The 26,086-nt window shown below is 36.4% G+C and overlaps 1 protein-coding gene across 2 annotated transcripts; it reads left to right on the top strand.

Annotated features, from left to right (window-relative positions):
* Positions 1–1,628: 1,628 nt before the first annotated feature.
* On the top strand, positions 1,629–26,002 carry LOC140837026 (uncharacterized). 2 transcript variants are annotated; one of them, XM_073202996.1, is made up of 26 exons: positions 1,629–1,802; positions 2,318–2,504; positions 2,588–4,696; positions 5,616–5,691; positions 5,889–6,011; positions 8,373–8,628; positions 8,708–9,196; positions 9,274–9,459; positions 9,560–9,850; positions 11,690–12,337; positions 12,466–12,859; positions 12,970–13,106; positions 13,346–13,516; positions 13,752–13,949; positions 16,900–17,454; positions 17,551–17,610; positions 17,727–18,052; positions 18,261–18,684; positions 19,403–19,873; positions 21,861–21,977; positions 22,214–22,335; positions 22,419–23,148; positions 23,503–23,757; positions 23,939–24,121; positions 24,374–24,715; positions 24,892–26,002. In XM_073202996.1, exons 2-26 carry the CDS (start codon positions 2,324–2,326, stop codon positions 25,636–25,638), a joined length of 9,591 nt encoding a protein of 3,196 aa, XP_073059097.1. In that variant the 5' UTR covers positions 1,629–1,802; positions 2,318–2,323; the 3' UTR covers positions 25,639–26,002. The 2 variants fall into 2 exon arrangements, with proteins under 2 accessions (XP_073059097.1, XP_073059096.1); XM_073202995.1 differs by having other exon boundaries at positions 18,258–18,684.
* The last annotated feature ends 84 nt before the right edge of the window (positions 26,003–26,086 follow it).

Genomic DNA, 26,086 nt, shown 5'->3' with positions numbered 1-26,086 from the left:
GTTAAAAGATTGTTTGATAATCCAAGAGAAGGTGAAATAGATTACAAATTATTTTTCGGGGTTTGTAGCATATTTCATATTATACAAATAAATCGATTTTACATAACATAATAGATTAGTGTGTAGTGAATCCAACAATATATTCTTAAAAGGAAATTTTATTGTTTGGTGCGATAAAAATTTCACCCAAATTTTAAAAAATTATCGGAACATTTTATCAAAAATTTAGTATATTTTATCGAAGTATTATACCAATCACACAAAAAATACATGATAAATGCACAAGATTTAGATAATTTTTGCAAATAGTTAAAAAAAAAAGTGATTATAATTTATATATATATAAATTTGCAAAACTTTGTAAAAAAAAAAAAGTCGATAATAATTTTTTAAGCATCTGCAAATACTACCTTATAGATGTCGAAAAGCGCTTCAATCATTTACTCTATTCATTTTCAATATGAAAGGAATTAATTGGCAATTTCGGTATACACGACTCTTCTAGAATTACGAGACATAATCAACATTATTAAAGTTAAAATTATAATATTTTGTGATAAAAAAACAGTTGCTAAATGCCTGTTGTTTACTCGGTGTTTAGAATATCATGCTAGATGTGCCAAAGTTGCTAAATGACTAGCTAGAGTTTGTGGATATTGCGGGAAGATCCTTGCTTGTTTAAACTCTTATTCTACCCATTTTTACTAGAGCCAGCATGATTTTATTGGAAATTTACATTTGTAGACAAAGTTTGACTTTACGTTAGCCAAACTACTCAAAGTTTGATCTACGTTATTCTCGGATGAAGACAAAGTTTACCGCACTCTTCGTGCTCGAACAATATTTAATAACGTCAAAATATCAATTTTAGTCTTATGAGTAAGTATCAATATGATATTTTTAGTCTTGAATATTTTGTTAAATCAATTATAGTCTTGTAACCATGTTTTAGTTTGACGATAATTTTAATCCATTCTTGTTAAAATCAATAGTGTGTTTTAAGTGAGATACTAGGAGTTTAATTTATTGGTTAAAATTTGACTAACCGAAGTCAGTTTATATAACTCGTTGTATTAAATAAAATTTTCTAATGAAATCCTTCATGTTCGTGAAGAAAAGGAGACATTGAAAGTTTGTCTACGAATTTCTATAAAAAAAAACTTGTCTAATTCTTTTTACTGCTTTTATTTATCTTTTAATTATCGTTTATTGTCGGAATCTTGTTGTTTGGTCAACCGGTTGTGTATTGTTATTCAATGAGTCTAGCAGACTCTACTAGTTATTTATCGTACTCGGCTGGATCGAAAATCATTTTAGTTGTTAATCCAGCTGAAGTGATTCATATTAAAAATCTATAAAATATTTATTCACGTTCTCGGAATACATTTTCAATTTTACCAGATGTCAAATTACTCTTAATCTCGTTTAAAATCTATTTAATCTAGTAAAACTTAATGTTTCATCTTGCATTTTAGAATCTTGACCTTAATTGAGAATGGTGTCATGCGAAATGTTGCACAAGATTGTAGCAAAAATAAATTGTAGTTTGAGCCCCAATCAGAAACAATGGAAAGTTTTAGGCCTTATCTAGAATATCAAAATTATTTAAATTAAGAATAAATGAATAAAATAAATTCAAATCATCACACTATTGTTTTCCGATTTCAGTATTCCCTTAATTCCAATTCCAATCCCAATCGCACGTATGTTGAAGCTGCCAATCGAATCGCAGAATCGATAATTGTGAGTTTGCAGTGTGATTACCGATTGAATCGATCACTTCAATCGTCGTGGCTTCTCAGGTTCAACCCCTAACTTCTGCTCTTGTACTAGTTGATTGCACTGTTTTATGTCTCTGTCATTCATTTCATTTGTGCGCCATGGTTGATCGAGCTGAATAGGAAGTTGGAAAAATGGTACAAGTTTTCATCAGTCAGTTCTGGCCTCTGGGTTTGTTTGTTTCCGTGGTTTTTTTTTTTTTTTTTGGGATTTGGTTACAGCGTGAAAGGAGTGAAATTAGTGCTGCAACGAAGGATTTTATTTCTTATTTTGGGATTGTGCTGGAGATATATGTGTATTTAAATTGGAATAATTGGTGTTAAGCAGTTAGTTTTCTGATTCTCCTGTCTCAAGGCATGAGGCATGAGCTCCTTCAGCAATTGATTAATGGATTTCATTCAACAATCCTAACGTCTTGGAAGTTTTCTACCAATAAATCTCAGAACTATTATCTATATATTTTTTAATCTTCATGGTTTTTTTTTTTTTTTTTTGCTTTTTATTATTGAATTGAATACTTGGAGGCTTTTTCCTGCAGGGGTCTATGGACATTGACTGTCCTCAGGACGGTGATGGCCCTGCTATACTGCAGTTACGGAAATGGGATTTTGATGAATTTCCATATAATCCTTCAAGTTTTAGAGAAGGTTTTATTTCTCCTGCAAGGAAGTCGTTATTGTTGCATTCAAACAATTTTGAAGCATTGTTGATTCCCTTGGTTAGAGGTGACTTTCTAAACTTCATCCCTGTTTGGTTATTTCACGACACCAAATTATGTATTCATTTATTTATGCAATTTTTCACGCAGATCAATCTGTGAATGACAAGGATCCTGAAATCATTTCTGTTGAAACTTCTCATAGTCCACCTGAATTGAATGTGCCTAGCTGTTCTGGTTCAGATGATTGTTGTTCTTCAGGAGTTACCTTTTCAAGATCTACTGATCATTCACATATATGTGATGTCGATTCTGTGGCCTGGGGCCTTTGTGTGGGTAGTTGTGATCAGCATGAAGAATCTTCCTTTCAAGAGCTACTTTTTGTATGTGGAAATCGTGGGGTGGTTGTGCATGCTTTTCCTCAATTTTATAAATCTAGTAAAATAGTGAAACCTTCACAAGGAGGTGATGTTGAGCGAGGGATGTGGGTGGAGTGGGGACCACCGACAACCTTGTCTCCATGTTTGAAGGTTCCAGAAGAGTCCAAACTGCATTTTGATGCCCCTGAGACAAGAACAAATGGAGTTCATACAGAATACGAGAAGGATAGGCCATCAGCAAGTGTTGCTCAAAAGACTTGGCTACGGACTTTACTGACTAGAGTTGAAACACGAACATCTGGTAGTGATGTGTGTACCAAGTTCCCGAACAGAGCATTATTTCCAGATAATGTAGTTGTTTCCTTTAGGATATTTGATCAGGAATCAAAGATCTTAGATTTTCTTTCTCCCGATGGTAACATATCTCCAGAGCAATTGAATGGGAATATGATTGGTGCGAACGCTGCCCTCGGTAAAACAGATACAGATCCAAGTTCGTCCTTGCCAACACTCGAGGATGACTGTGCATCTAATTCGAGAGGTGGAGGTGTAAGCAATCTGTATAAATGTGTCAAAATATTCTCTAGCAGTTCAAATCATTTAGTTGGGTTTGTCTTATCCATGATCAATTCTCCATCCTTTAATACTGATTCTGTTGAAGAAAATTGTATTTATATTTGGATTGTCGTTGGGAGGCTAGTGTACTGGGGAATACAGTGGGTTTGCTCAGTAAGGCTGGATAAATATTCTGAGAGGCACCCATTGGGTGAGTGGGTGGACTTCATTTTTTCTCTGAGATATCTTATCTGCTTGAGTAAATCTGGACTGCTCTCTTTTTATGGTGCTACAAATGGTGTCTTTGTAGCATCTGTTGATATTGTAACTATTTGTAGATTTGATTGCTGTCCAAGTTTCCAGGAGCCAAAAAATAATGGTTCTGTTCCTAATGAAGGGCATGATGACTCAGACCCCTGCGTTGACAGTCTTTCTGGTAAAAGGAAGTTTAGGAGGCTCTTGATGTTTCCACATTCCTCAATGCTGGGTGTAATTGATGAAAGCGGTGTCACCTTTATGTTATGCACCGATAACCTTGTCCAAGTGAACCATCATTTGCTCGAAAATGTCATCCCTCATCAGGACTATTTTAACCTTGAACTTTTAATTGGTTGGGAAGTATGTGCAGCTGAAATTGGCTACCAAAGAGCTTTTGATGATATTTCAGCACGTCAAGACAAAAATCTGTTTCCAGGTCAAAGTAGAAGTTCTTACTTTGGTAATTTACGGAGTAAGATTCTTTTGAAAAGTTTAGAAAGTAATATCATGTATCGGAGGAGTCATAATGATCCATATATCCCCAATCGGAATAAGTATCTGGATTTTAATTCAGCATCTTACCTCACAAGGAAAGTTATTCTACCCCCAGTTGGACACAATGAATATGGTGTTATTTGTTGTTCTCCTTTCGGAATTACTCATCTAATTAAGAGAGATAATTGTGGGAAAAAATGGGGTCAAGTTGTGCATTCTAATCTACATTCAGACTTCATCGTGAATGATGAAATAAACTATAACAAGCCAGGTTGGGAGGTCTCTTCTGATGAATCTGTCGGATGCAATTTTAATGGATTTTTATATCTAGTGACGAAAGAGGGCCTTTCAGTTGTTCTTCCTTCAATTTCAGTTCCCTCAAATTTCTTCCCCATCGAAGCGTTTGGTTATAGGCTATCCAAGTGTACTGCTAACTTAAATAGTGGAGCTGGGAATCTTTTTGGAATTACTAGAACTACAAAACTCTGGTCACCTTGGAAATTGGAGGTCTTGGATAGAGTTCTTTTATACGAAGGGCCCGAAGTCGCTGAACAGTTATGCCTCGAAAATGGTGAGAACCTGTATGGAAGCAATAATTTGCCCCCTCTGTCTTCTAACAAATGCTACTGTTTTTTTTCTTGTGGTTGATCTGTAAATGTGTTCCATCCCTAATAGCAATATATTTTTCGAGAGAATTTCTCTCAAATCTTTCATCCTTTTTTTTTAAAATTTTTTTTTAATCTAAAACTTCTAAGTCACATAAAAGCCACTTTCAATCTGTCATTTGATATTTCACATACTGGAATACTCCTATATTTACTCTCAGTCAATATAATTCTGTATTGATCAGTGTGAAATTGATTCGCGAATGTTTGATTCTAACTCTTAATGTCATCATCTTCCTACTTCCTCCCATTTATTTGAATCTTTGTTTTCTCACTTTAATTCTTGGATCTTCATAGCATGTTGAATATCGAAACTTGGTTCATTTTACTTTTTAATATCTTCAAAAGCTCATCTTGATTTTCACGATAAGGAAACTTTGTGGAAGTCAGAAGTACTTAAGCATAAATTACATGACTTTGTGGTGTTTTAGATGACAAATCTTTCCAAATATTTTACTGATCTCTTTACTTAGTTGGGCTTATGATTAATTGACCTGTATTTACATTAGTTTGACGAAGGTAACTAACACTTGACGAGAAATGGTTTTGTGATATTACAATGATGAATATTTTAAGGCATTTATGGTTTTGTCGTGTTTTTGCTCCTCACTCAATGAAAGCTTACTGCCATTTTGGGAATTGCTCTGCCTGCGACAGGAAGTTGATTCATTGATATTCGAAGTCTTGTTATTTTTTTTATTCATGTACTTGCTTCTGATATTATTCTTCTGTTGAAACTGCTAAAGTTGCATGGATTTGTTCAGAAAGAGAAAATACAAAAGAAGGTTAGGATAATTTAACCGATGGTATTAGAAACGTTTACAGGATGGGATTTGGAAATTTCTCGGACCCGGCGCTTGCAGTTGGCTTTAGACTTACTGAAATTCGATGAAATTGAGAAGTAAGATTCCTAAATTTTGCTGTGGCTTTGCTTGATTTTATGCCATAAAAAATGAGCTGGTCGATATGAAAAGTACTGAAAATTTAACCTGAATGGGTGTCTCATGCTTTGTGTTTTGCATTTTGTTCGAGAACCTGTGAAAAGTTAGAATTTAATATCGAATTATCTAAATTTCATTCTTCTTAATGGCCATTCAGATCCTTAGAAATGCTTATGGATGTCAACCTGGCAGAAGAAGGTATCTTGAGGTTGCTCTTTGCTGCTGTTTATCTTATTTTATCTAAAGCAAGCATCGATAACGAGGTTTTTGCAGCATCAAGGTATGACTAATTTGATGTTTATCCATTGACATTATTTTTAGATAAACACTTCAACATTTGTCTGCTTACAATTTATGACCCTTGTTGGAGGCTTGTGAAAAGTATAATTCATTTTTCCTGCTAAGTTTCCATTTGTGTTTTGGTGGCCTCAAAGATTGTAGATTGGCTGGTGGCATTAACTTGACTTCTGCATGTGGATATTGAAAAGCTTTAACCTCTCGTTTTCTTAATTACTATTTCTTAAATGATATGTCTCGAGTTGTTCTTTTCCAAATTATTTTTAAAAAATATAGTTACCCCCAACCACAGTATTTTCTGCTATTCCAATCATCGTAAATTAATCACTCAAAATCATGGTTTATCACCTGTTACAACCACCTTAAAAAGCTATTCACAAATCATCATAAATTAATCACTCAAAATCTTGTTTTATCACCTGTTACAGCCATCTTTAAAGCTATTCACACAATTGCTTAAATGTATGAATAAAGCTACCAAATTTTGAAATAAAAATTTCTACGCATTGTAACCCCAGATACTAACTAAGAAGTGTCTGCAAGAATCTTCGATGAGGCTAACATGCTCTGTGTTGTATGTTTTTCATTTTAGATGTGCCGATTGGATCTTAGGACGTTGGCATATCGAGACCCCAAAAGAAACTATTAATTGTGTCTATGTGATGAAAGACATCCGTTTGTTACTGGAGAAACTCTTTTTGGGAACAAATATCTTACTTTGGCAAAAGACTAAAATTAAAGGTAGTTAGCTTGATAAAACACATAGAAAATCTACACATAAATGAAAACTGAATCCTCAAATAAAATGAGAAATTTCCTACTCGAAATCACAATGGCACTGAAATTGCCACTTTGTGAACGTCACAAAAGAAAAGAAAACACTTAGAGTGTGCTCAGCGAATAGAGTTATGGTGTAATTTAATTTCTTTGAGTTCCATTTGAAGAATGTAGTATAAGGCTTTGGTTCATTTGTCTTATATAATCACTTAGTCATATATCCGAATGTCTGTATACCAAAGTGGATGAAATGCTGTAACAACACATCACTAGTATTGGTCTCGATTGAGCTAGGTGGATATCCTTCTTCTCTACTGCTCGTTGAACAAAAGCCAATATTTAGAGACGGTAGTCATAAGAATGTATTCCGTAGTTATCACCCAATATATAATTACATTTTTTTGGACAATGGCAATCTCAAAGTTTTTATCATTGCACTTATATGGGTGTGAAGATAAATTTTATCAGAATATTGCTTCTCATAAATTGAGTAGAATATTTTTTATAGAAACATATAAAAAACACACAAACAGCAGGCTTGTAGGTAACTTATTAATACAAACCATCATTTTCGAGGAGTAAGAACATCACACCCCTTTGTAAATGTGTATTTTCAGTGTCGAACCTTGTTTTGATTGGCTGTTGTTGGATAGCAACAAGTGTTCCCATTCTTCTATGAACCATTACTACCAGGTATCGTTTTTGGTACAAATTACAATGATGAACTCATGAACATTCAGGAACATGTGTTTGATCTCAATGGTTTCAAGTTCAAACAATTATTTGGAAGAGTATTATTGGGTAGCAATAATTTCCGGATGTTGATGTGGTACAAGAATCAGAATTTTGCTTTTACACTGTCGGATTGTTTTAAAAGCTTGAGTTAGAACATTACTGTTGCATATAGCTTTTGATACGTCGCCATGTTCTTGCACATTTGAAGCGATTGTAATATTTTCTTGGCTAGAGCACCCTCAGATTTCAGGAGTATGGATCCAATAGTATAGTAGTGCCACTATCTTTAGCTTTTCTCAGTGCTGTATGTGGAATTTGTTATGGTGTATGAATCATTAACCTTGCATAAGTGGATACAGTATAATGAATAATTGTGTCGTAGTTTGAGGAATATCCTGGTGAAGCACATCCTAAAAGAGAAGTAGAGCTAGTTGTGGTTATAAACATTGGATGTTTCATAAACTAGATCTTTTTAGTTAATAATGCAAAACATATAGTTGTTAAATGAATGCATTGTGGAGCTTTATTTGTTCAAAGAATCTATAGAAGTTTCCATTTTACTCTTTCTTTGATTTATACAAAACCTTAGATAGCACGTTTTCCTTGTTATTTTGCTTAGTTTGTGTTTCATTATTGGTGAAGTTTGTCTTTCAATTTCTTTACCGCAAGCTGATTATATGTTGGTTTTCTTCTTCAAGCCATTAGATTACTGTAGATGCTATTTGTCAAAATATTGACTGACTCACATGTGTTTAACTTGACTTTTGGTGGTTATTTTTTTTCAATGGCTTGATCATTTTGAAGTCAGTGGGTTCCAATTAATGTGATGCAGGCTTCTAGCATTGGCCACAAGCTTTGCAACCAGGGCCATTCGTAAATATGGCCTATTGCAGCATGAGAAAGACCCTGAAAAGCCAGGTTATGTTAGAGGTGGTGAAAGTCTCTCTCTTTCATTAGTCTTAACAGATAGAGAACTAGATGAAGATAAATATTCAAGGAGGCTCAAGGAAATGGCAAATTTTTTGGTGGTTATCCGTAATCTGCAGAGGGTACTAGATTCCAAATTCAAAAGGCCAGGTCAAGGATTGGTAGGTTTCCAGATAATTTTTTGTAATTTTACAAGAAGCATTGTCATGATTGTTAATGTATATATTTTAATTGTTCTAGATGGATGTTGTGGGGTTGCCGAGTTTGGTTAATACAGATTTGACCGAGGATGAGTTCAAGATTCCAGTTGTTGCAGCAGATTCATTGTTATTGGATAAATCGGCCCAATATGAAACTGCACTTTCTGCTTCAGAAACAGACTTGAGCAAAGCTGAAAATCTTGTTCTAATGCCTGTGGGTAAAGTTGCTGCCAATACTGTTTCAGATTTTCAAAACACTGATGGTGCAGTCATAAATTTTGAAGGAAGCACTCAAGGAAGTATTTTTCAGTTTGAAAATCCTAGGGATATGATTGCTCGTTGGGAGATTGATAATTTAGACCTTAAAACTGTTGTCAAAGATGCTTTACTTTCTGGCCGCCTGCCATTGGCTGTGCTCAGATTGCATCTTCATCATTTGAATGATTCTGTACCTGGCACAGAATCTCATGATAACTTTAATGATATCCGCGTTGTTGGAAGAGCAATTGCATATGATTTATTTTTACAGGTTTGTTAATTCTGGTTCTCTAATAAAAAGAATTACTTATTCTTTTTTCTGAATTATTCATAACTTTCTATGGATAGGATGAGATAGGGCTTGCAATAACAACATTGCAAAAACTTGGGGAGGATGTTGAGATTACACTCAAACAGCTTGTTTTTGGCACTGTTAGAAGATCTCTTCGTGTTCGAGTTGCTGAAGAGATGAAAAGATATGGATACCTTGGATCGCAAGAATTGAAAATATTGGAGTTGGTATCACTTATTGAGGTATGTGAGATGGTTACAAATCATTTAATTTTTGAAAATTGCTAGGTTTATATCGATTTGAAGTTACTTTTTAGCTAATACGACAGTTTTTTCGCAAAAGAGGGTATATCCTTGCAGTAGCTTCTTTGGGACACTGACTAGCCGATGGAAAGAGCTCAAGAAAGCAGCTAATGAAGTTGCACCAGGGGAGATAAGTCTGCACCTATTGCATCCGCTCTATAACAATCTTATCATTTCGTGTGGTGAGATTGATGGAGTTGTTTTGGGTTTATGGACTAGTGTTGATGACCGGTCCATCGATTCAGAAGTTGATGGCGAAAATAATTATGGTGCTTATTGGTCTGGCGCAGTAGCATGGTCAGATGCCTGGGATAAAAGAGTTACTGATCGAGTAAGTCAGATGTGGCCTTTTCCTGATTCATGTTGTTAATATCACTGTTCACATCTCCGTAAAGGTTTGGGATAAATAACAAATTGAAATGTCTCCTTGTATTAAAGAGTCTCTCTAGCTAACGTTCATCGTCTAAATAATTGGTATATACTTGTTTGTGTATGCTAATTTCTATCATGTTTTTATCAACTCTGTGACAGATGACAAGATGCTACATATATTCCACAATTTAAAAGAAACCTTCTGTTCATGGATAACTTCTGAAGATTACGTATTATATTAGAATAGTTTGTAGGGTCCTAAAAGGAGCTTGTTGAGGTGTGTGGAAATATTTGTAATAGTTTGAAGCCACAATTGAATAATTATGTGGATCCATTTCAGTGTAGAAACCATTATGTGGATTAATTGCTCGAAGGTTTTTATATTCAGTGATGGTAGTCAACCTGAGAAATTATGGGACAGAAATCATACATACTTGCATTTGTATAGTTACGTGACAGAAATATCTCATATCTTATGTTTGGCGTCAAAGTTTGTCCATTGAATGGCCACGTTTTCTTTCATGATCTTTGCTTTCCACTTTGTTCCTATTAGGTCCCTTAAAAACAAATTAACATGATTTTTTAACTTGTGATTTTTCTACTGAAAAGATTGCCATCTGAAGACATGTGACCTTAATTACATGCTGCCACCTTTTACCTCTAGTGGATGTTTTCCCCTATGTTTTTGAACTTGCAATTTATTTATCATTTTCAACAACGGAAGCTATAAATCATAAAAAATTATGTTATTTTGTTGTTGTGATGGTCTGAATACTGTTAGAGCCATGAATCCTGCTAAGATTTAATGGTTATGAAAAGTTAATGTGGTATATATCAAAATCTTAGAAAATGAAACGATACAAACTCCAGTTTTTCTTAGTTGATATATATTCACTAAAACATACTAATATATTTTTAAGATCATATTTTTGAATTCACTAGAGAGGAATTTGGAATGTTAAAGATAATTATACATTAATACTGTGAAATGGTAATTGACCATACTCATCAATTTTCTGCCTCTAGCCACCCCAAACAAATGAAAAATGACCACCAAAACACCTCATTTGCCAAAAGGACAAATGAAACAATGAGGTATGCTTATGATAATCTTCCAGTTACTTGCCTTCATAACAATATTATTCTTCATTGTGTCAAAAACCTATGATATTCTGTTTCAGAGGACAAATGAAACAATTAGGTATGTTTATGATAATCTTCTATTTACTTACCTTCTTAACAATATTATTCTTCATCGTGTCAAAAACCTATGATATTCTGTTTCAGAATCTAGTTTTGTTGTGACAGGAATAGCTTAGATATGAATAAGGCCATGGGCTACTCTTGATTCTTGAAGATCGTGAGATTCAAGTGTAGCATTACTTGAGAAAATGACTCAATTTTCCATTTCCCTTGAGAAAAGTGCGAACTAATTGAGACCATTTTAGGTAGTTTCGACCATAAAGCCAATATGCGGGCTGAATATTATGCAACTCACATGTATTTCCTTTCCTCTTATGAAAATGGCCTCGGCCTCGTACCCCGTTCAAACTCCAAATGGAATTATAGATTTTATTATGGTATCTCTTATTTGCTAAGAAAGATGGATTCGAACATGATGTGGATTATTTTATTTATTGGTCGGTGTCGGTTGTTTGTAAACCATTCGTAAACTATTTCTTACAAACTAAGAACACAAATATATTTTACTACCTGCCAAACTTGCTCATATAAAACTCTTGAGGCAAATTTTTCGAGGAAAACTTTAAATTAGTTTTTCTTTTTTCTTCTTGTGCAGGTATTGCTGGACCAACCTCTTCTAATGGGTGTGAATGTATTGTGGGAATCACAACTTGAATACCATGCATGCCACAATGACTGGTCCGAAGTTTCTAAGCTACTAGAAGTAATTCCATCATATGCACTCTGCAGTGGAAGACTCAGCATTAGGTTGGATGGTACACATTCAGCTTCAGGCATTGAGAGTGGAGGGAGTGTTCCTGGATATCATAATTTTACAGACGTGGTTGAAGAGCTAGATTTTGTGTGTATGGATGTTCCAAGCATCCAAGTTTTCAGGTTTTCTGAGAGTACCATGTGCTCAGAGAGTTTGAGAATGCTTATGGAACTGCAACTCGCAAAAAGTTATATCTTTTTAAATGATTATTGGCATGGTACTGAAGACATTGTGCCTTTGCTGGCACGTTCGGGTTTTATATTTAAGGTACATGACAAGTCATTGCTGGAAGCCCCCACTGACTGCTCATCGGATAATCTGATAGTTATTGGTGATGTATCAGTTAATCCAGCTACAGTTCTAGCGTTTCATAAAGTTGTTATACACTTCTGCGCACAGTATAACTTGCTGAATTTTCTGGACATTTACCTTGACCATCACAACCTCGCAGTAGATCATGAATCTCTTTCACTTTTACAGGATGCAGCTGTAAGTCAACTTATGATATTTTAAAAAAATTATTTACATGTTTTACGATTCAATCTTTAATTATTCTGAGACTTTTGATTAGGGTAATATGATGCTTATAAAATGTCTCATACCACATGTTTCTTCAGGGTGCTAATGAGTGGGCAAAGTGGTTGCTTTTACTGAGGGTTAAGGGGAAGGAATATGATGGGTCATTTTCTAATGCCCGTGCAGTTGCTTTGCGCAATTTAGTTCCTGGGAGTAAACTTGGCATTCATGGGGTTGATGACATCATACATGTGGTTGATGACATCGCAGAAGGAGCTGGGGAAATGGCAGCTATAGCCACATTGATGTTTGCCCCTATTCCTCTTCAAGAATGCCTTACTAGTAGCAGTGTTAACCGGCATTATAGCTCAGCTCAATGCACCTTGGAAAACCTTAGACCAGCCTTGCAACGTTTCCCTACATTGTGGATCAAACTCGTGGCAGCCTGTTTTGGACAAGAACCCAGTTGCGGCAGTTTGCCTGTTAGGACGCAAGGTGAGTTGTTATACTTATACCTGCTACCCCATCTGACCATATATACTATTGAATCTCGCTCATATCTTATTTCTCTCATCAAGTTTTTTTTTTTTGGAGTACGGTATCAGGGTATTCTGATTTGTTTGAGTACTTGAAATGGCGGGAAGGTGTTTTCTCCTCTTCTGTACGAGATACTTCATTTCGACTGATGATCCCATGTTGGTTTCCAAAGTCTGTTCGGAGATTGATTCAGTTATTTGTGCAGGTTACTTCGAATATTGGATTGATTATATGTATTTCATGTTAAGAATTGTTTTCAATGTTTCGAAATCTAATATTTTTATGGTGTTTTGTTATAGAATTCGTTAAAGTATTTGTTTGTTATGTTAGTGTTAATATAAAAATCATTCTAAATGCTAGAACATGTTGGTGTTAATAAAAAAAAACATTCTATGTGCATTTCTAATGATCTCTATCACCCAAATGTTTCTTCTGTCTCAACAGGGGCCAATTGGCTGGCACACATTAGCTGACTCCGAGAATGGAGAACTTTCTATGCTGAGAGACATCTACTATGTGGTAAATTCCAGTGGCCATGCTCAGATTAGTGCGATGTCCTGGGAAGCTGCTGTCCAAAAACATATTGAGGAGGAACTCTATGTATCGTCGTTGGAGGTTTTGATCTCTTCAGCTCTTAAAATCCTTACTTATGCATGTAAAGAGCATTCTTAGACGCCGAAATTCTCCAAATTGATTCTCGGAAAAAAATTAGGATTGCCCCCTCTTTCCAGAAGAAAGCAGCAATCAGGAAGCTATGGATCCTGTTTCATAAACTCACCCAACTTTATGACTCCCCTCCCCCCATAGCTCCTCGTGTTATATGATATTCTATTTTCTGCATTGACTTCAGGGAACTGGAGTTGGCCTTGAACACCATTTACATCGTGGGCATGCAATGGCCGCTTTGAATCACGTTGTCTCTGCAAGGGTCTACAAGTTGAAATCTGACAGTAAGGAGGAAGGAAAATATGGGCAGCTTAATGTCCAATCTGATGTGCAAATCCTGCTTGCACCTTTAACAAAGAGCGAGGAGTCTCTGCTCTCATCTGTAAGAATACAGTCTTTGAATCATAAAGATACAAAATGGTTATAGATAAATGGCATCTAGAAAATCAAAATATGTGCTTCCAGTAGTTCTTGTTTTGGTAGTGTGGTAGAGTGTGATACCTTGATTGGTTTCTGCAGCTGTGCATGAAAGCAATCTGCCTATCCTACAGAAAAGTCGTGTACTTCTTTGATTGCAGATCATCTCTGTGTTTCTTTATTCCTTTGCTGTGTCTGTATATGTTGCTGTGCATAGCTACTTCTGATTAAGTGACAACCATTTTGTACCTCTGTATTTGCATGAAGCTAGGAACTGGGTTAGGATGATGTATTTTCAAAGTGGAATAAAACTCACATGTCATCAAGATTCAAGAACTGTACCCTTTTTGGGTTCAAATCTAGATGTGAGACATTGAATTGTCACCGATATTGTTGTAAATTATATACATGATTATTATCAAAGGGTCTTTTACAAGAGCTCACCCTGAAGTTCCCGTGCATATGGTACTGACAGTAGATATCAAAGTAGATTAATCATTCACTTCATGAGGGGGTCACCAAGGAGGTAGTATAGTCACCCGGGAATTACCACACATTTTAATTGAGATGTTGGAATGCCATATATGGACCAGAATGTTGAAACCTGTGGAAACCGTTGTTTGCAATGTGGCGTGAATGAATCGAGTATAGCTTAAACAGTTAAACTTCAATAAACACAAAAACCTTGGAAAAATCTAGAGGAAGAACGATATAAAGGTGAATTAATGAGAATCAGAAGCCAAATGTTGATGTTGGACAGTTGAAGTGTAAAAGATGCAAACAAAGGAATAAAAATTATTTTGTCCGATAAATTAGACTTTGAGCACGAATTATGAATATAACAAGACCAATTGGTGCATTATGCTACATTATTTGAAATCTTTAGTGTGGTGATTGTTGATTTGATAGATTCAATTTGGATAATATTGGCTGATTTTAACAGAATCAATTAGGATAATATTTGATTTGATTAAGTTTAGTTAGACAAGATATTCTCCCATATTTATTTGGATTTTATGTTGATATGATTTTGTGGTGTTTACGTAAGTGTACTCTACACTAGCCTTGTATATGCAGAAATAAACCGAATAAAGTATTCTTTTATTCCTCTTGTCGTGCATTTATTTCTACATGGTATCAAAGACCGATGATCGATCATGAACTTCAAAGCAGCCATGGTTGGCACCGGATCGGCTTCTTCCGCTACAAGTGACTGTGATAACACATTGGAGGGCGGATCTCAACCTCCTTCAAACATCGCCCTCTCCGATACAACTTTTCTTCAAATAGCGATTAACAGATTGAATGAGAGGTATTATCTTGAATGGGCACTATCTGTCCGTCTCGTAATCGATGACAAAGGCAAATTAGGTTACTTGAACCGAGAGATGAAGCCTCCGCCCTCGATTGATGCAAAATAAAAACAACGGTGATTTGAAAATTCCTTGGTCACAACTCACAACATGGTTGATCGATGGTACTTGCCATCAGAAAACCGTTTATATTTCTTCCGACAGCCAGAGAAGTGTGGGAGGCTATTCAAGAGACGGACTCTGATATGAGAGTATTGTGTTTCTTGCTAGCCTGGATAAAGAACTGGACAAGGTTCGCGGCCGCGTACTTGGCTGCAACCTTCTTCCAAACATTCAGGAAGCATGTGGAAGAGGCTCGTCTCCATGTGATGCTACCAAAGTCCATTGATTTGCCGATAGTTACAGAAAGCTCTGCCATGTTTAGCAAGAACAATAACCTTTATGAGGACCGAAAGGGTGGGAAATCAAAACCTTTTTGCGAGAAGTGCAACAAACCATGACACACCATCGATACTTGTGGCAATTATACAAGAAACAAGCCCATCTAAAAAAAAGTCATACACCAACACCAACACCAACATGTACGGTAACAATGGCCACGCCTTTCAAACAAACATTATTGACTGTGGACAACAAACATCTTCCTCAGAAAAGAACGTCTTCCTTTCACAAAGGATCAACTGGACCACCTGTACTAATTGTTTCAAACTCGTTCGAATCCTTCCAATCCTTCCTGTTCACTAGCCCAAACATGTATCTCTTCTGTGGCAAACATTGTAACTTCGATTCGAAATAGCTCGTAGATTCCGGATTCAGGTGCTACGGATCATATGGCGGGTTCGTCACAATTTTTTTCCTCCAATATTTTTTGCGCCGGGAAGCAAAATGTTAAAATTGCTGATGGATCTCTTTCTCTTGTTGCCATGAAAGGAACTGTTACCGTCTCTTCTTCTTTGGCACTTAAAAATTTGTTGCATGTTCTTTTCCAATCGTATAAGTCTTCATTTTTCTCCAAGCAGCAATCGACGTTGTTCACAATTTATTTTTCATAAAGAATCAACCACATTGAAATCGACAGACACTTTATATGAGAGAAACTTGAAGGACTTATTAGCGCGCCACTCGTTCCAAGTACACTGGAACTTGCAGACATCCTAACTAAAGGGCTATCAAGACAACTCTTTGAAGATCGTAGTAAGAAAGTTGGCAATAATGAACATCTTTGCACCAACTTGAGGGGGGAATGTTGATTTGATAGAATCAATTAGGATAATATTTGATTTGATTACATTTAGTAAGACAAGATATTCTCCCAGATGCATTGGGATTTTATTTTGATATGATTTTGTGGTGTTTGCCCGTGTATTCTACACTAGCCTTGTATATGCAGAAATAAACTGAATAAAGTTTTCTCTTATCCTCTTGTCGTGCATTTATTTCTACAGTGATTTTTGAGCATGTCTCTTTAATTTTACATTCCGAACTTTTTTTTATGAAAAATTACTCTCTTATTATAAGTTCTGGGATCTGAATGAAGCTTTACTAATTTGGAGACTATTGTGAAGTTATTAACAGGTCAGTATCTTTCCTTTCTGATGTTAGGTGATACCTCTTGCCATTGCGCATTTTGATGACACTGTATTGGTGGCATCCTGCGGTTTTCTTTTGGAGCTCTGTGGTTTATCTGCTGATATTATGCGAATAGACGTTGCTGCTTTGAGAAGAATATCTTCTTTCTACAAGTCTGCTGAAAACAATCAATATAAACAATTATCACCGAAGGTTTCTGTTTTTTATCCAACGTCTCTTGAGACTGATTTAACAGAAACTCTTGCGCGTGCGTTAGCTGATGATTATCTACGTGAGTGTTCTAGTAACATGACCCAGAAAGGTGACACAAACTATAGCACTTGCAATCAACCATCACGAGCACTCCTGCTTGTTCTGCAGCATTTGGAAAGAGCTAGTCTTCTGTTGGCAACCATGGGTATGACCTATGGATCTTGGTTGTCCAGTGGAAATGGAGATGGAGCTGATCTAAGGTCTCAGCAGAAGGCTTCAAGCCAACTCTGGAAATTGGTTATTGTGTTTTGTCGGATGCATAATATTCCATTGAGCACCAAATACCTTGCTGTATTAGCAAGAGATAATGATTGGGTACACTTTTTTCTTTTTGTTCTCTCTTTTTAATGCATGAGTACAGATTTTTGAAGTCTAAGAGGAATTTGTGTTTGTCCCCGCTTGCCAAATTAGGTTGGGTTTTTGTCAGAAGCTCAAGTTGGAAAATATCCCTTTGAAGCAGTAATCCAAGTGGTAAGCTTCAAATGAGTCATATAAATTTTTTACCTGACAGTGGAGTACTTATTTCTTTGTTTTTAATTGATAACACTGAATTCCATTTCATATTTATGTTGTCTGCCTCGCCTCAGGCGTCGAAGGAGTTCAGTGACCCCCGATTAAAGATACACCTATTAACAGTATTGAAGAGCATGCAGTCTAGGAAAAAACAAACTTCTTTATCAAAACTGGATTCCGCAGGAAGGAGTGATACTTTCTTGCCAGATGAAAACCTTTACATACCTGTTGAATTATTTGGAATTATTGCAGAATGTGAAAAACAGGAAAAACCTGGGGATGCCCTTCTCCTGAAAGCAAAGAACTTGAGCTGGTCAATTTTGGCTATGATTGCATCTTGCTTTCCTGATGTTTCTCCATTGTCATGCCTAATAGTCTGGCTGGAAATAACTGCAGCAAGGTTCTGATTACCTCCTCAATCATCAACATATTAACGAGAACTACTTATTCTTTTCAAGCTTTTTGCAAAAACTAGCCGTTGTATGTCAAGCACATTTTTTTGTGATTTTCCTCTAAAACTACAGTTCTATGACAATCATTTCGTTTCTTTCTTTTCCATTTTTTTTGGAATTAAAGGAAGAGTAAAATGGCAGTTTCCATCTTAGCAGGGAGACTTCAGCTATCAAAGTGAATGATATTGCCTCCCAAATCGCAAAAAATGTTGGAGCTGCGGTGGAGGCTACAAATTCCCTTCCGGCTAATTCTAGAACTATAACCTTTCATTATAATCGAAGAAACTCAAAACGCAGGCGTCTTGTGGAACCCATTCCAGTGAGTTCTTTGACTTTGGAGGCATCTACAGTTGCTGAAGATTTTGGTATGATCAACGATCAAAGTATTGTTGGTGAAGCAAAAACAGATAAACTGACAGATGGAGATACCAATTTTTCAAAGGACTCTGATGGTGTGGCAATATCCTTGACCAAAATGGTCGCTGTGCTCTGCGAACAGCATCTGTTCCTTCCCTTGCTTCAAGCTTTTGAAATCTTTCTTCCGTCATGTTCTCTTTTACCTTTTATCCGAGCCCTTCAGGTTGTTTACTTCTCTTTACGCTTTGTTACAATTAATGAACAATTTGGATGATAGAATTGCGCCTGTTGAGAAAAACAGTGTTGCTCAAATTTGTTGTAACAATTTCTTGCTTGCTAATAATTGCCATGTTTGCTTTTTAAAAGGTAAGTTTTAATTTGCTTTAACTACCTGATCATTATCTACTATTCCATATGAAAATTTCTTAATTGTAACCGGTATTAGTTTCACCCTTTCCATTATGAGAGTCAATGGTTGATGCATGTCTTGCCTAGCCTATGATGTTATAAAAAACTTAACCCTACTTGAAATTGAGTTATACGAGGCACATCATTTCTTTCCATAACCAGGTTTAAGAATAAGTTATTTGAAACAATTTTCTTTTATTCTTGTTTTTTTGGGTCTTCAGTTAGTCATTATTTTCAAGTGTTCGTCTGTACTGTTGAAGGTTAAATATTAATATGTTCTGTGAATTGAGGAGAGGATGGTAGGCTTAATTTCGGCTACCAGGCTGAGAAAGATATCGAAGATAAAAATTCGAAAACCCTTGTGTGTGTTATTTTTCTGCTAAAGTTATTTTCTTTGGGTGATTTTAATTTTTCCAATTTATTTTTTCCTCATTTTTTGATGGAGCAAAGTTTGTTAGTCCCTTGTCATTTTAACTTGTTGACATCACTAATAGATTCTTTTCTCGATTAACTAGATTCCTTTCTCTTTCCAGGCCTTCTCGCAGTTGCGTGTTGCGGAAGCTTCAGCACATCTTGGATCCTTTTCTACGAGAATTAAGGAAGAATCTCCTCATATACAACAATATCGTGAAAAAGAAGGGACAAGTGGAATTTCATGGATAAGTTCTACTGCTGTCAAAGCTGCTGATGCAATACTTTCGAGATGTTCATCTCCATATGAAAAGAGATGCTTGCTACAGCTCCTTTCTGCTACAGACTTTAGTGATGGAGGATCTGCTGCAACACATTATGGAAGACTATACTGGAAAATTAATATGGCTGAACCTTCTCTGCGAAGTGATGATTTTCCATTATTAGGAAATGAAACACTAGACGATGCTTCACTTTTAGCAGCTTTAGAAAAGAATGGGTATTGGGAACAGGCACGCAGTTGGGCCAAACAGTTGGAGGCAAGTGGTGAATCGCGTTGGAAATCTGCTGTCAATCATGTTACTGAGATGCAGGTAAATTATCTCCGATCTTCTATCTTCCGTAATTATTTGCCAAAATATCTTTAAATGTTTGTCATCCCTTTCATATTTAGAGGTGTTGTTTTTTTATGTATGCCACCATGAAAGTATGTGGTGCTTTTGGAACCTGCACCATCAGTTTTTTATTTATTTCATATATTCATTACATTAGGATTTTTATTTCCGAGTGCTTGTTAAATCTTTTATAGTGCTCTCCTGTTATGTTTCAACTGAAGATATTATCATTTGTTTTGTTGAAAGATGGTCTAATCATGTGTAGATGCTTCTTTTTTAGATTATAATCTAACAACCTTCAAAAGAATTGATGACGAATAGTTAGTTTCCCTACACTCATACACAGGAACATAGTATGCATTAGTGTGGAAAAGATTTTCGATGTATTACTCAGAGAGATGATGTTTGCACAAGCTTCATATGATTTTTGTTAACTGCAGATATGCAGCATGTTCACGATGTTAGAGAACTGAGAGTAAGGCAGCATCCGGGCATGACTATGGCCCTTGAAGACTGATTAAGAACCATTTATAATTTACATCTAAAAAAATGGCAACACGGAGAGTTTTCACCAGAATATACCAAAAAAATAGAAGATACCAAAACTCTTCTGCCAATTTTTCATGAAACAACCAGTTACAGTAAAGAGCATTATTTCTCCTAAATTATGTACCTATTCGGGAAAAAGAACAAGCATGGCTCAAAAATGAGAATTAGGCGCAATTAGGAAAATCATGCTTAAGTTGATAAATTGTTTTAGATGAGCTGTCGTACATATATTTCATCAGGAGTCAAATCAAACATTCAGTTAAGGAATAACTTAATGGTCATTTAAATGCATGTATCAATATCCGCAAGGATCTTCGCAGTCGTGTTTCTTTCTTATAAAGATTTATGTGTAGATAGAAATAGCAAAAAGTATAAGAAACAGTAGTATAGTGTGTTTTTAACTTTGAAAAATCGTAAACCATCATAGATTATCACTCATCAAAATTTTAAAAAATCATCTTGTTTAGCTTAATTTTCAAATTAAAAGCAGCTGCTTACATGCTATTTCTTGTTGGATGTGCAATTTTAGGAATGAATACTGCTTCATTTGAAGTCTAGTCACTTGAGACATATTTCTGTTTATTTCTGTTTGTAAGATATATATGCTACATACCTGTTATCTTCAGAGATCCAAAGTATCCTGTACGACGAACATGATTGATTGTTACTTCTATAATGTGTTGAAGTTCTTTGTTGAAATTTTAAATTTAGATCTCAAGTATCAAATAGGATTGATTATTGAGAAATTAAGCACTGGCTGAACTATCCATTGCTTTGATTGTTTATACTTTATAGTCAAGGGTGGTTAAACTCATTTATTTTTATTTAAATTATTATTTAGCTAATTCATGCAGTATGGGCTTGTTGCTGCTCACGTTGCTATCTGGTACTACTTTTGAGTCTGGAGTCTGGACCTTGAATTATCTTCCACTCCAGTGACATGGTCGAGTTTGTGGGGTCATTCATTCACCTTCTTTTTCCTTAATCATCTAAATCTTTATTTTAGCTTGATGAAGTATGAGGGGGAGATTTCATATTTTAGTCCTACTTGGAATCTTTGTTCTAATACTGAATGACCTGGATTTTGTTACAGTCACTCAATGTAGAAACTTGAGTAATGCTAAGTGCTTATCAGTTATCATGTCAACTGTTTTTTGCATCCCTCGAACCTTTTGCATTTAGTCTTCCCCACAAGGACGAATAATGAGTACTTTACCATCACTAAAGTACTCAACATAATCAATTCTGCTTAATACAATGTTTTTTGTCGAATATTGTTTAAATTTTGAACCAAATTATGTTGCATAGACAATGTAACTTGCAGCCTTGAGGTTATGTCGCGATTTCTGTGAAATAATCTGTGCTTCCCTTCTTGAGTCTGATTTGTGTTGTAATGTGTGCTTCTGTTCATGTCTAGGCTGAAGCCATGGTTTCAGAGTGGAAGGAATATCTTTGGGATGTCCCAGAGGAGAGGGTTGCTTTGTGGAGCCACTGCCAGACTCTTTTTATCAGATATTCCTTTCCAGCAATGCAGGTAAAACTATTCACTAAGAAAAAGATTAGGTAACAGCAGGCATCATAAAAGTATTTTCTTGCATCTTTCATTCTGTGTTATATGCTTTTACAGGCTTTATCACATGTTTTGTTTTTTTGGGATAGAAGTTGTAGTGGGTGGTGATGAGGCAGAGTAATGGACTGACAGTGCATCTATTTCCCCAATCTGTGGTGGTAACAACTATGACATTAGCTGAGTTGCTTTATGTTTTTCAGGCTGGGATGTTCTTCCTCAAACATGCTGAGTCAGCAGAAAAAGATATTCCGGCAAAAGAACTACTTGAATTACTGCTGTTAACTCTACAGTGGCTGAGTGGAATGATAACTTTATCGCATCCGTAAGATTTTTTTTAACAAGATTGTTACACGAACTTGAATTCCAGTTTGTGATCAAGGACTAAGAATGAATAATGTTTATTAGGTTTTATCCGATGCATCTTCTGCGTGAAATTGAGACTCGAGTGTGGCTCTTGGCTGTGGAATCAGAAGCTCAGGTGAAGAATGAGGGTGACTCCACAGTAACCTACCCCACCTGTGAGGCTAGAACAGGCAAGGGTTCTAACTTGATAGATCGTACTGCAAGCATTATTACAAAAATGGACAATCATATAACTGCGCTGAGAAACAGAACTTCGGAGAAGAATGATCGTGAAAATAGTCAGCTACATATTAGAATTCCTCAAACTATGGACTCTAGCTTTTCAAGCATGACTGAAGGCAACACAAAAACAAAAAGAAGACCAAAAGGCTCTGGCTTATCAAGAAAGCCCTTATTTGATGCAGTGGACAGAAAGTTTGACTCTGAATCTACTCCACTGAACCTCAGATGTGACTCACAGTTGGATGACGAAAACTGTAAGATAGATGCATCAATATCAAGGTGGGAGGAAAGAGTTGGACCTGCTGAGCTAGAAAGGGCAGTTCTTTCATTGCTAGATTTTGGGCAAACAAATGCTGCCAGACAACTGCAACATAAACTGTCCCCAGACAAGGCACCAGCTGAGTTCTCACTTGTACATGCTGCTTTGAAGCTTGCTGCTCTTTCAACCCCTGGAAACAAAGTATCCATATCCACTTTGGATGATGAAACTCGTGATATCATACAGTCATACAATCTGCAGACTGGTCATCGTGTGATTGAGCCACTGAAGGTGCCACTTTGTTTCTGTAATTATATGCACTGATGGATTTTTATGGTTATATTCAACATCATGTGATCTATCAAGTTGTCTGGTCATGTATATCCAAGGTTTATATGACAGTCTATTTCCACTAGAACTTTAATAAAATTACTTCCGTAATTCTCCCATTCGATTGGTTCCTTTTTGGTCGATTCTGTCTGCTGTATTTTCTTGCACGAATGTATGAGCTTGTACACAGTATTGGCTGATTGCCTGTGTCTGCTTTTGATAATTACCTTTTTTAGAAAGAATCACGATTCTACTCGTGCATGTAGACCTCCAGATTGATAATTCAACTGTTGATTACTTTGTTTTTTGTTGTAGGTCTTGGAGAACTTAGCTGCAATTTTAATGGAAGGTAGTGGACAGGGTTTATGTAAGAGGATAATATCTGTTGTGAAGACTGCAAATGTGCTGGGGCTCTTATTTTCTGAGGCATTTGATAAACAACCAATTGAACTGCTACAATTGCTTTCTCTCAAGGCACAGGATTCTTTTGACGAAGCCAATCTTTTAGTGAGGAGTCACTCCATCCCAGCTGCTAGTATAGCTCAAATTCTTGCAGAATCCTTTCTAAAGGTGACTACGAGTCTGATGCTTGAGTGTGTGTGTGTCTGACCTCTCGGTTGTGCAGCAAAAAATTTTGGTTGAGTTGCACTTTCCTTCTTGGTCCACATCGAGCAGTTTATCATAAACATAGTTTGATTTCGAAAGTTTTTGAGATCTTTATGAGTTTTTACTTGTGTTCAATATTTTTCAGGGTCTATTGGCAGCACATCGTGGTGGGTATATGGAGTCTCAGAAGGAGGAAGGTCCTGCTCCACTTCTATGGAGGTTTTCAGACTTCTTGAAATGGGCTGAGCTTTGCCCTAGTGATTCAGAAATTGGTCATGCGTTAATGAGATTAGTTATCACCGGGCAAGAGATACCACATGCATGTGAGGTAATGTGGGTAATGTGGTTCTACTTGATGTGGATGGGTGCAGCCACAGGATCTTGCATTAAATTATTTCGTGGTCTTTTAATCTCATGTCGATGGTTAACTTTCTTGTTTCTTTCATCTAAGACATCTTGATTCTCAGACACTTGGTTAACATATTACAGCAAATCTGACATTTTAACTAACTTCCCTGGGTGGCTATCTCGTTGCATTTTAAGCGGCTAAATTACTTATTTGCCAAATTTTGATTCATAGGTTGAGCTTCTCATTCTCTCCCACCACTTTTACAAGTCGTCAGCATGCCTTGATGGAGTAGATGTTCTTGTGGCTCTGGCAGCAACCAGGGTGGAAGCTTATGTATGGGAGGGTGATTTCTCATGCCTAGCTCGCTTGATCACAGGAGTTGGAAATTTCCATGCACTCGATTTTATACTCGGAATTCTGATTGAAAATGGTCAACTGGATCTCCTCCTTCAAAAGTACTCAGCAGCTGCAGATGCAAATAGTGCCACTGCTGAAGCAGTTAGAGGATTTCGAATGGCTGTTCTGATATCCCTTAAGCAAATCAACCCGAGTGATCTTGATGCATTTGCCATGGTTTGAATTTGAACACATGCAATTTCCCACCTCCAATCCCCCTTGGCTCCCCAGCTGAAAATATTAAATGTTTAATCTCCCTGGAGAAGTGATAATCCACCTTCAGTTTTAAAATTCTGAGAAAGATCGATTCTTTTCATGTTCTCTCATTAATTGAATCCCGTTCTCCTGTGCAGGTCTATAATCACTTTGACATGAAGCATGATACTGCAAGTCTTCTGGAGTTACGAGCTAAGCAATCTTCTCAACAATGGTTTCTCCGTAATGACAAGGACCAAAATGAGGACCTCCTTGAATCCATGTGTTATTTCATCAAGGCTGCTGAAGTTCACTCCTCTATTGATGCTGGAAACAAAACCCTCAAAGCTTGTGCTCAGGCATCTCTTGTATCCCTACAGATTAGAATGCCAGATACAAAATGGCTCGATCTTTCTGAAACTAATGCAAGGCGAATATTAGTTGAGCAGTTCAGATTTCAGGAGGCCCTAATTGTTGCTGAAGCCTATGGTCTTAACCAGCCAAGTGAATGGGCTCTGGTGCTGTGGGAACAAATGCTTAACCCTGAGCTTACCGAGCAGTTTGTTGCTGAATTTGTAGCCGTGCTACCTCTCCAACCATCAATGCTTATCGAACTTGCAAGATTTTATCGATCTGAGATGCAAGCCAGGGGAGACCAATCCCAATTCTCAGTTTGGTTGACTGGAGGAGGCTTGCCAGCAGATTGGAAGTATCTAGCGAAATCATTTAGATGTTTGCTTAGAAGGACCAGAGATATCAGGTTAAAATTGCATTTGGCCACTACAGCAACAGGTTTTGGTGATGTAATCGACGCATGCAACAGGGAATTGGATAAAGTACCTGATAATGCTGGACCCCTTATTCTAAGAAAGGGACACGGGGGAGCGTACCTTCCTTTGATGTAATGAACCTAGCACCAAGATAAGTCAATGGACGTGTGCATTTCGAACAGGATCCTCATCGGACAGTCACCGATGCTAACATACATCATGTCAATATTAGGTAAATCTATTCTAGTTTCGAGTATTTTTAAAGCACAGAGCTGTGAAAAAAATACATGGGAGTGAATTCTGCTGAGTGAATTCTTGTTTTGAGAATTGAGGTGGGATTTTAGGGATAGTTTTATTCTTTTATTAAAATCTTCCAAACTGATGCTAGTTTGGATTGTACGATGAAATTTTGTCCTGTATTAGGAAAACATGGTTTTGTAAAACATGTACACGCTGTACAAATGTGCGGAATATAATGTTGGTACCGGTTTCGGGTTTCCTCCTGTTTGTATGCATACGGAGCTCACGTGATTCAGTGTTACCGTGGGAAAAGTATTTTAATTGGAAAAATATAGAATCGAGT

The sequence above is a fragment of the Primulina eburnea genome, chromosome 7, assembly GCF_022965805.1.
Source record: "Primulina eburnea isolate SZY01 chromosome 7, ASM2296580v1, whole genome shotgun sequence".
Lineage (NCBI taxonomy): Eukaryota > Viridiplantae > Streptophyta > Magnoliopsida > Lamiales > Gesneriaceae > Primulina > Primulina eburnea.
The sequence above is the reverse complement of the archived record's forward strand: the minus strand, read 5'-3'. Positions and strand labels throughout refer to the sequence as shown.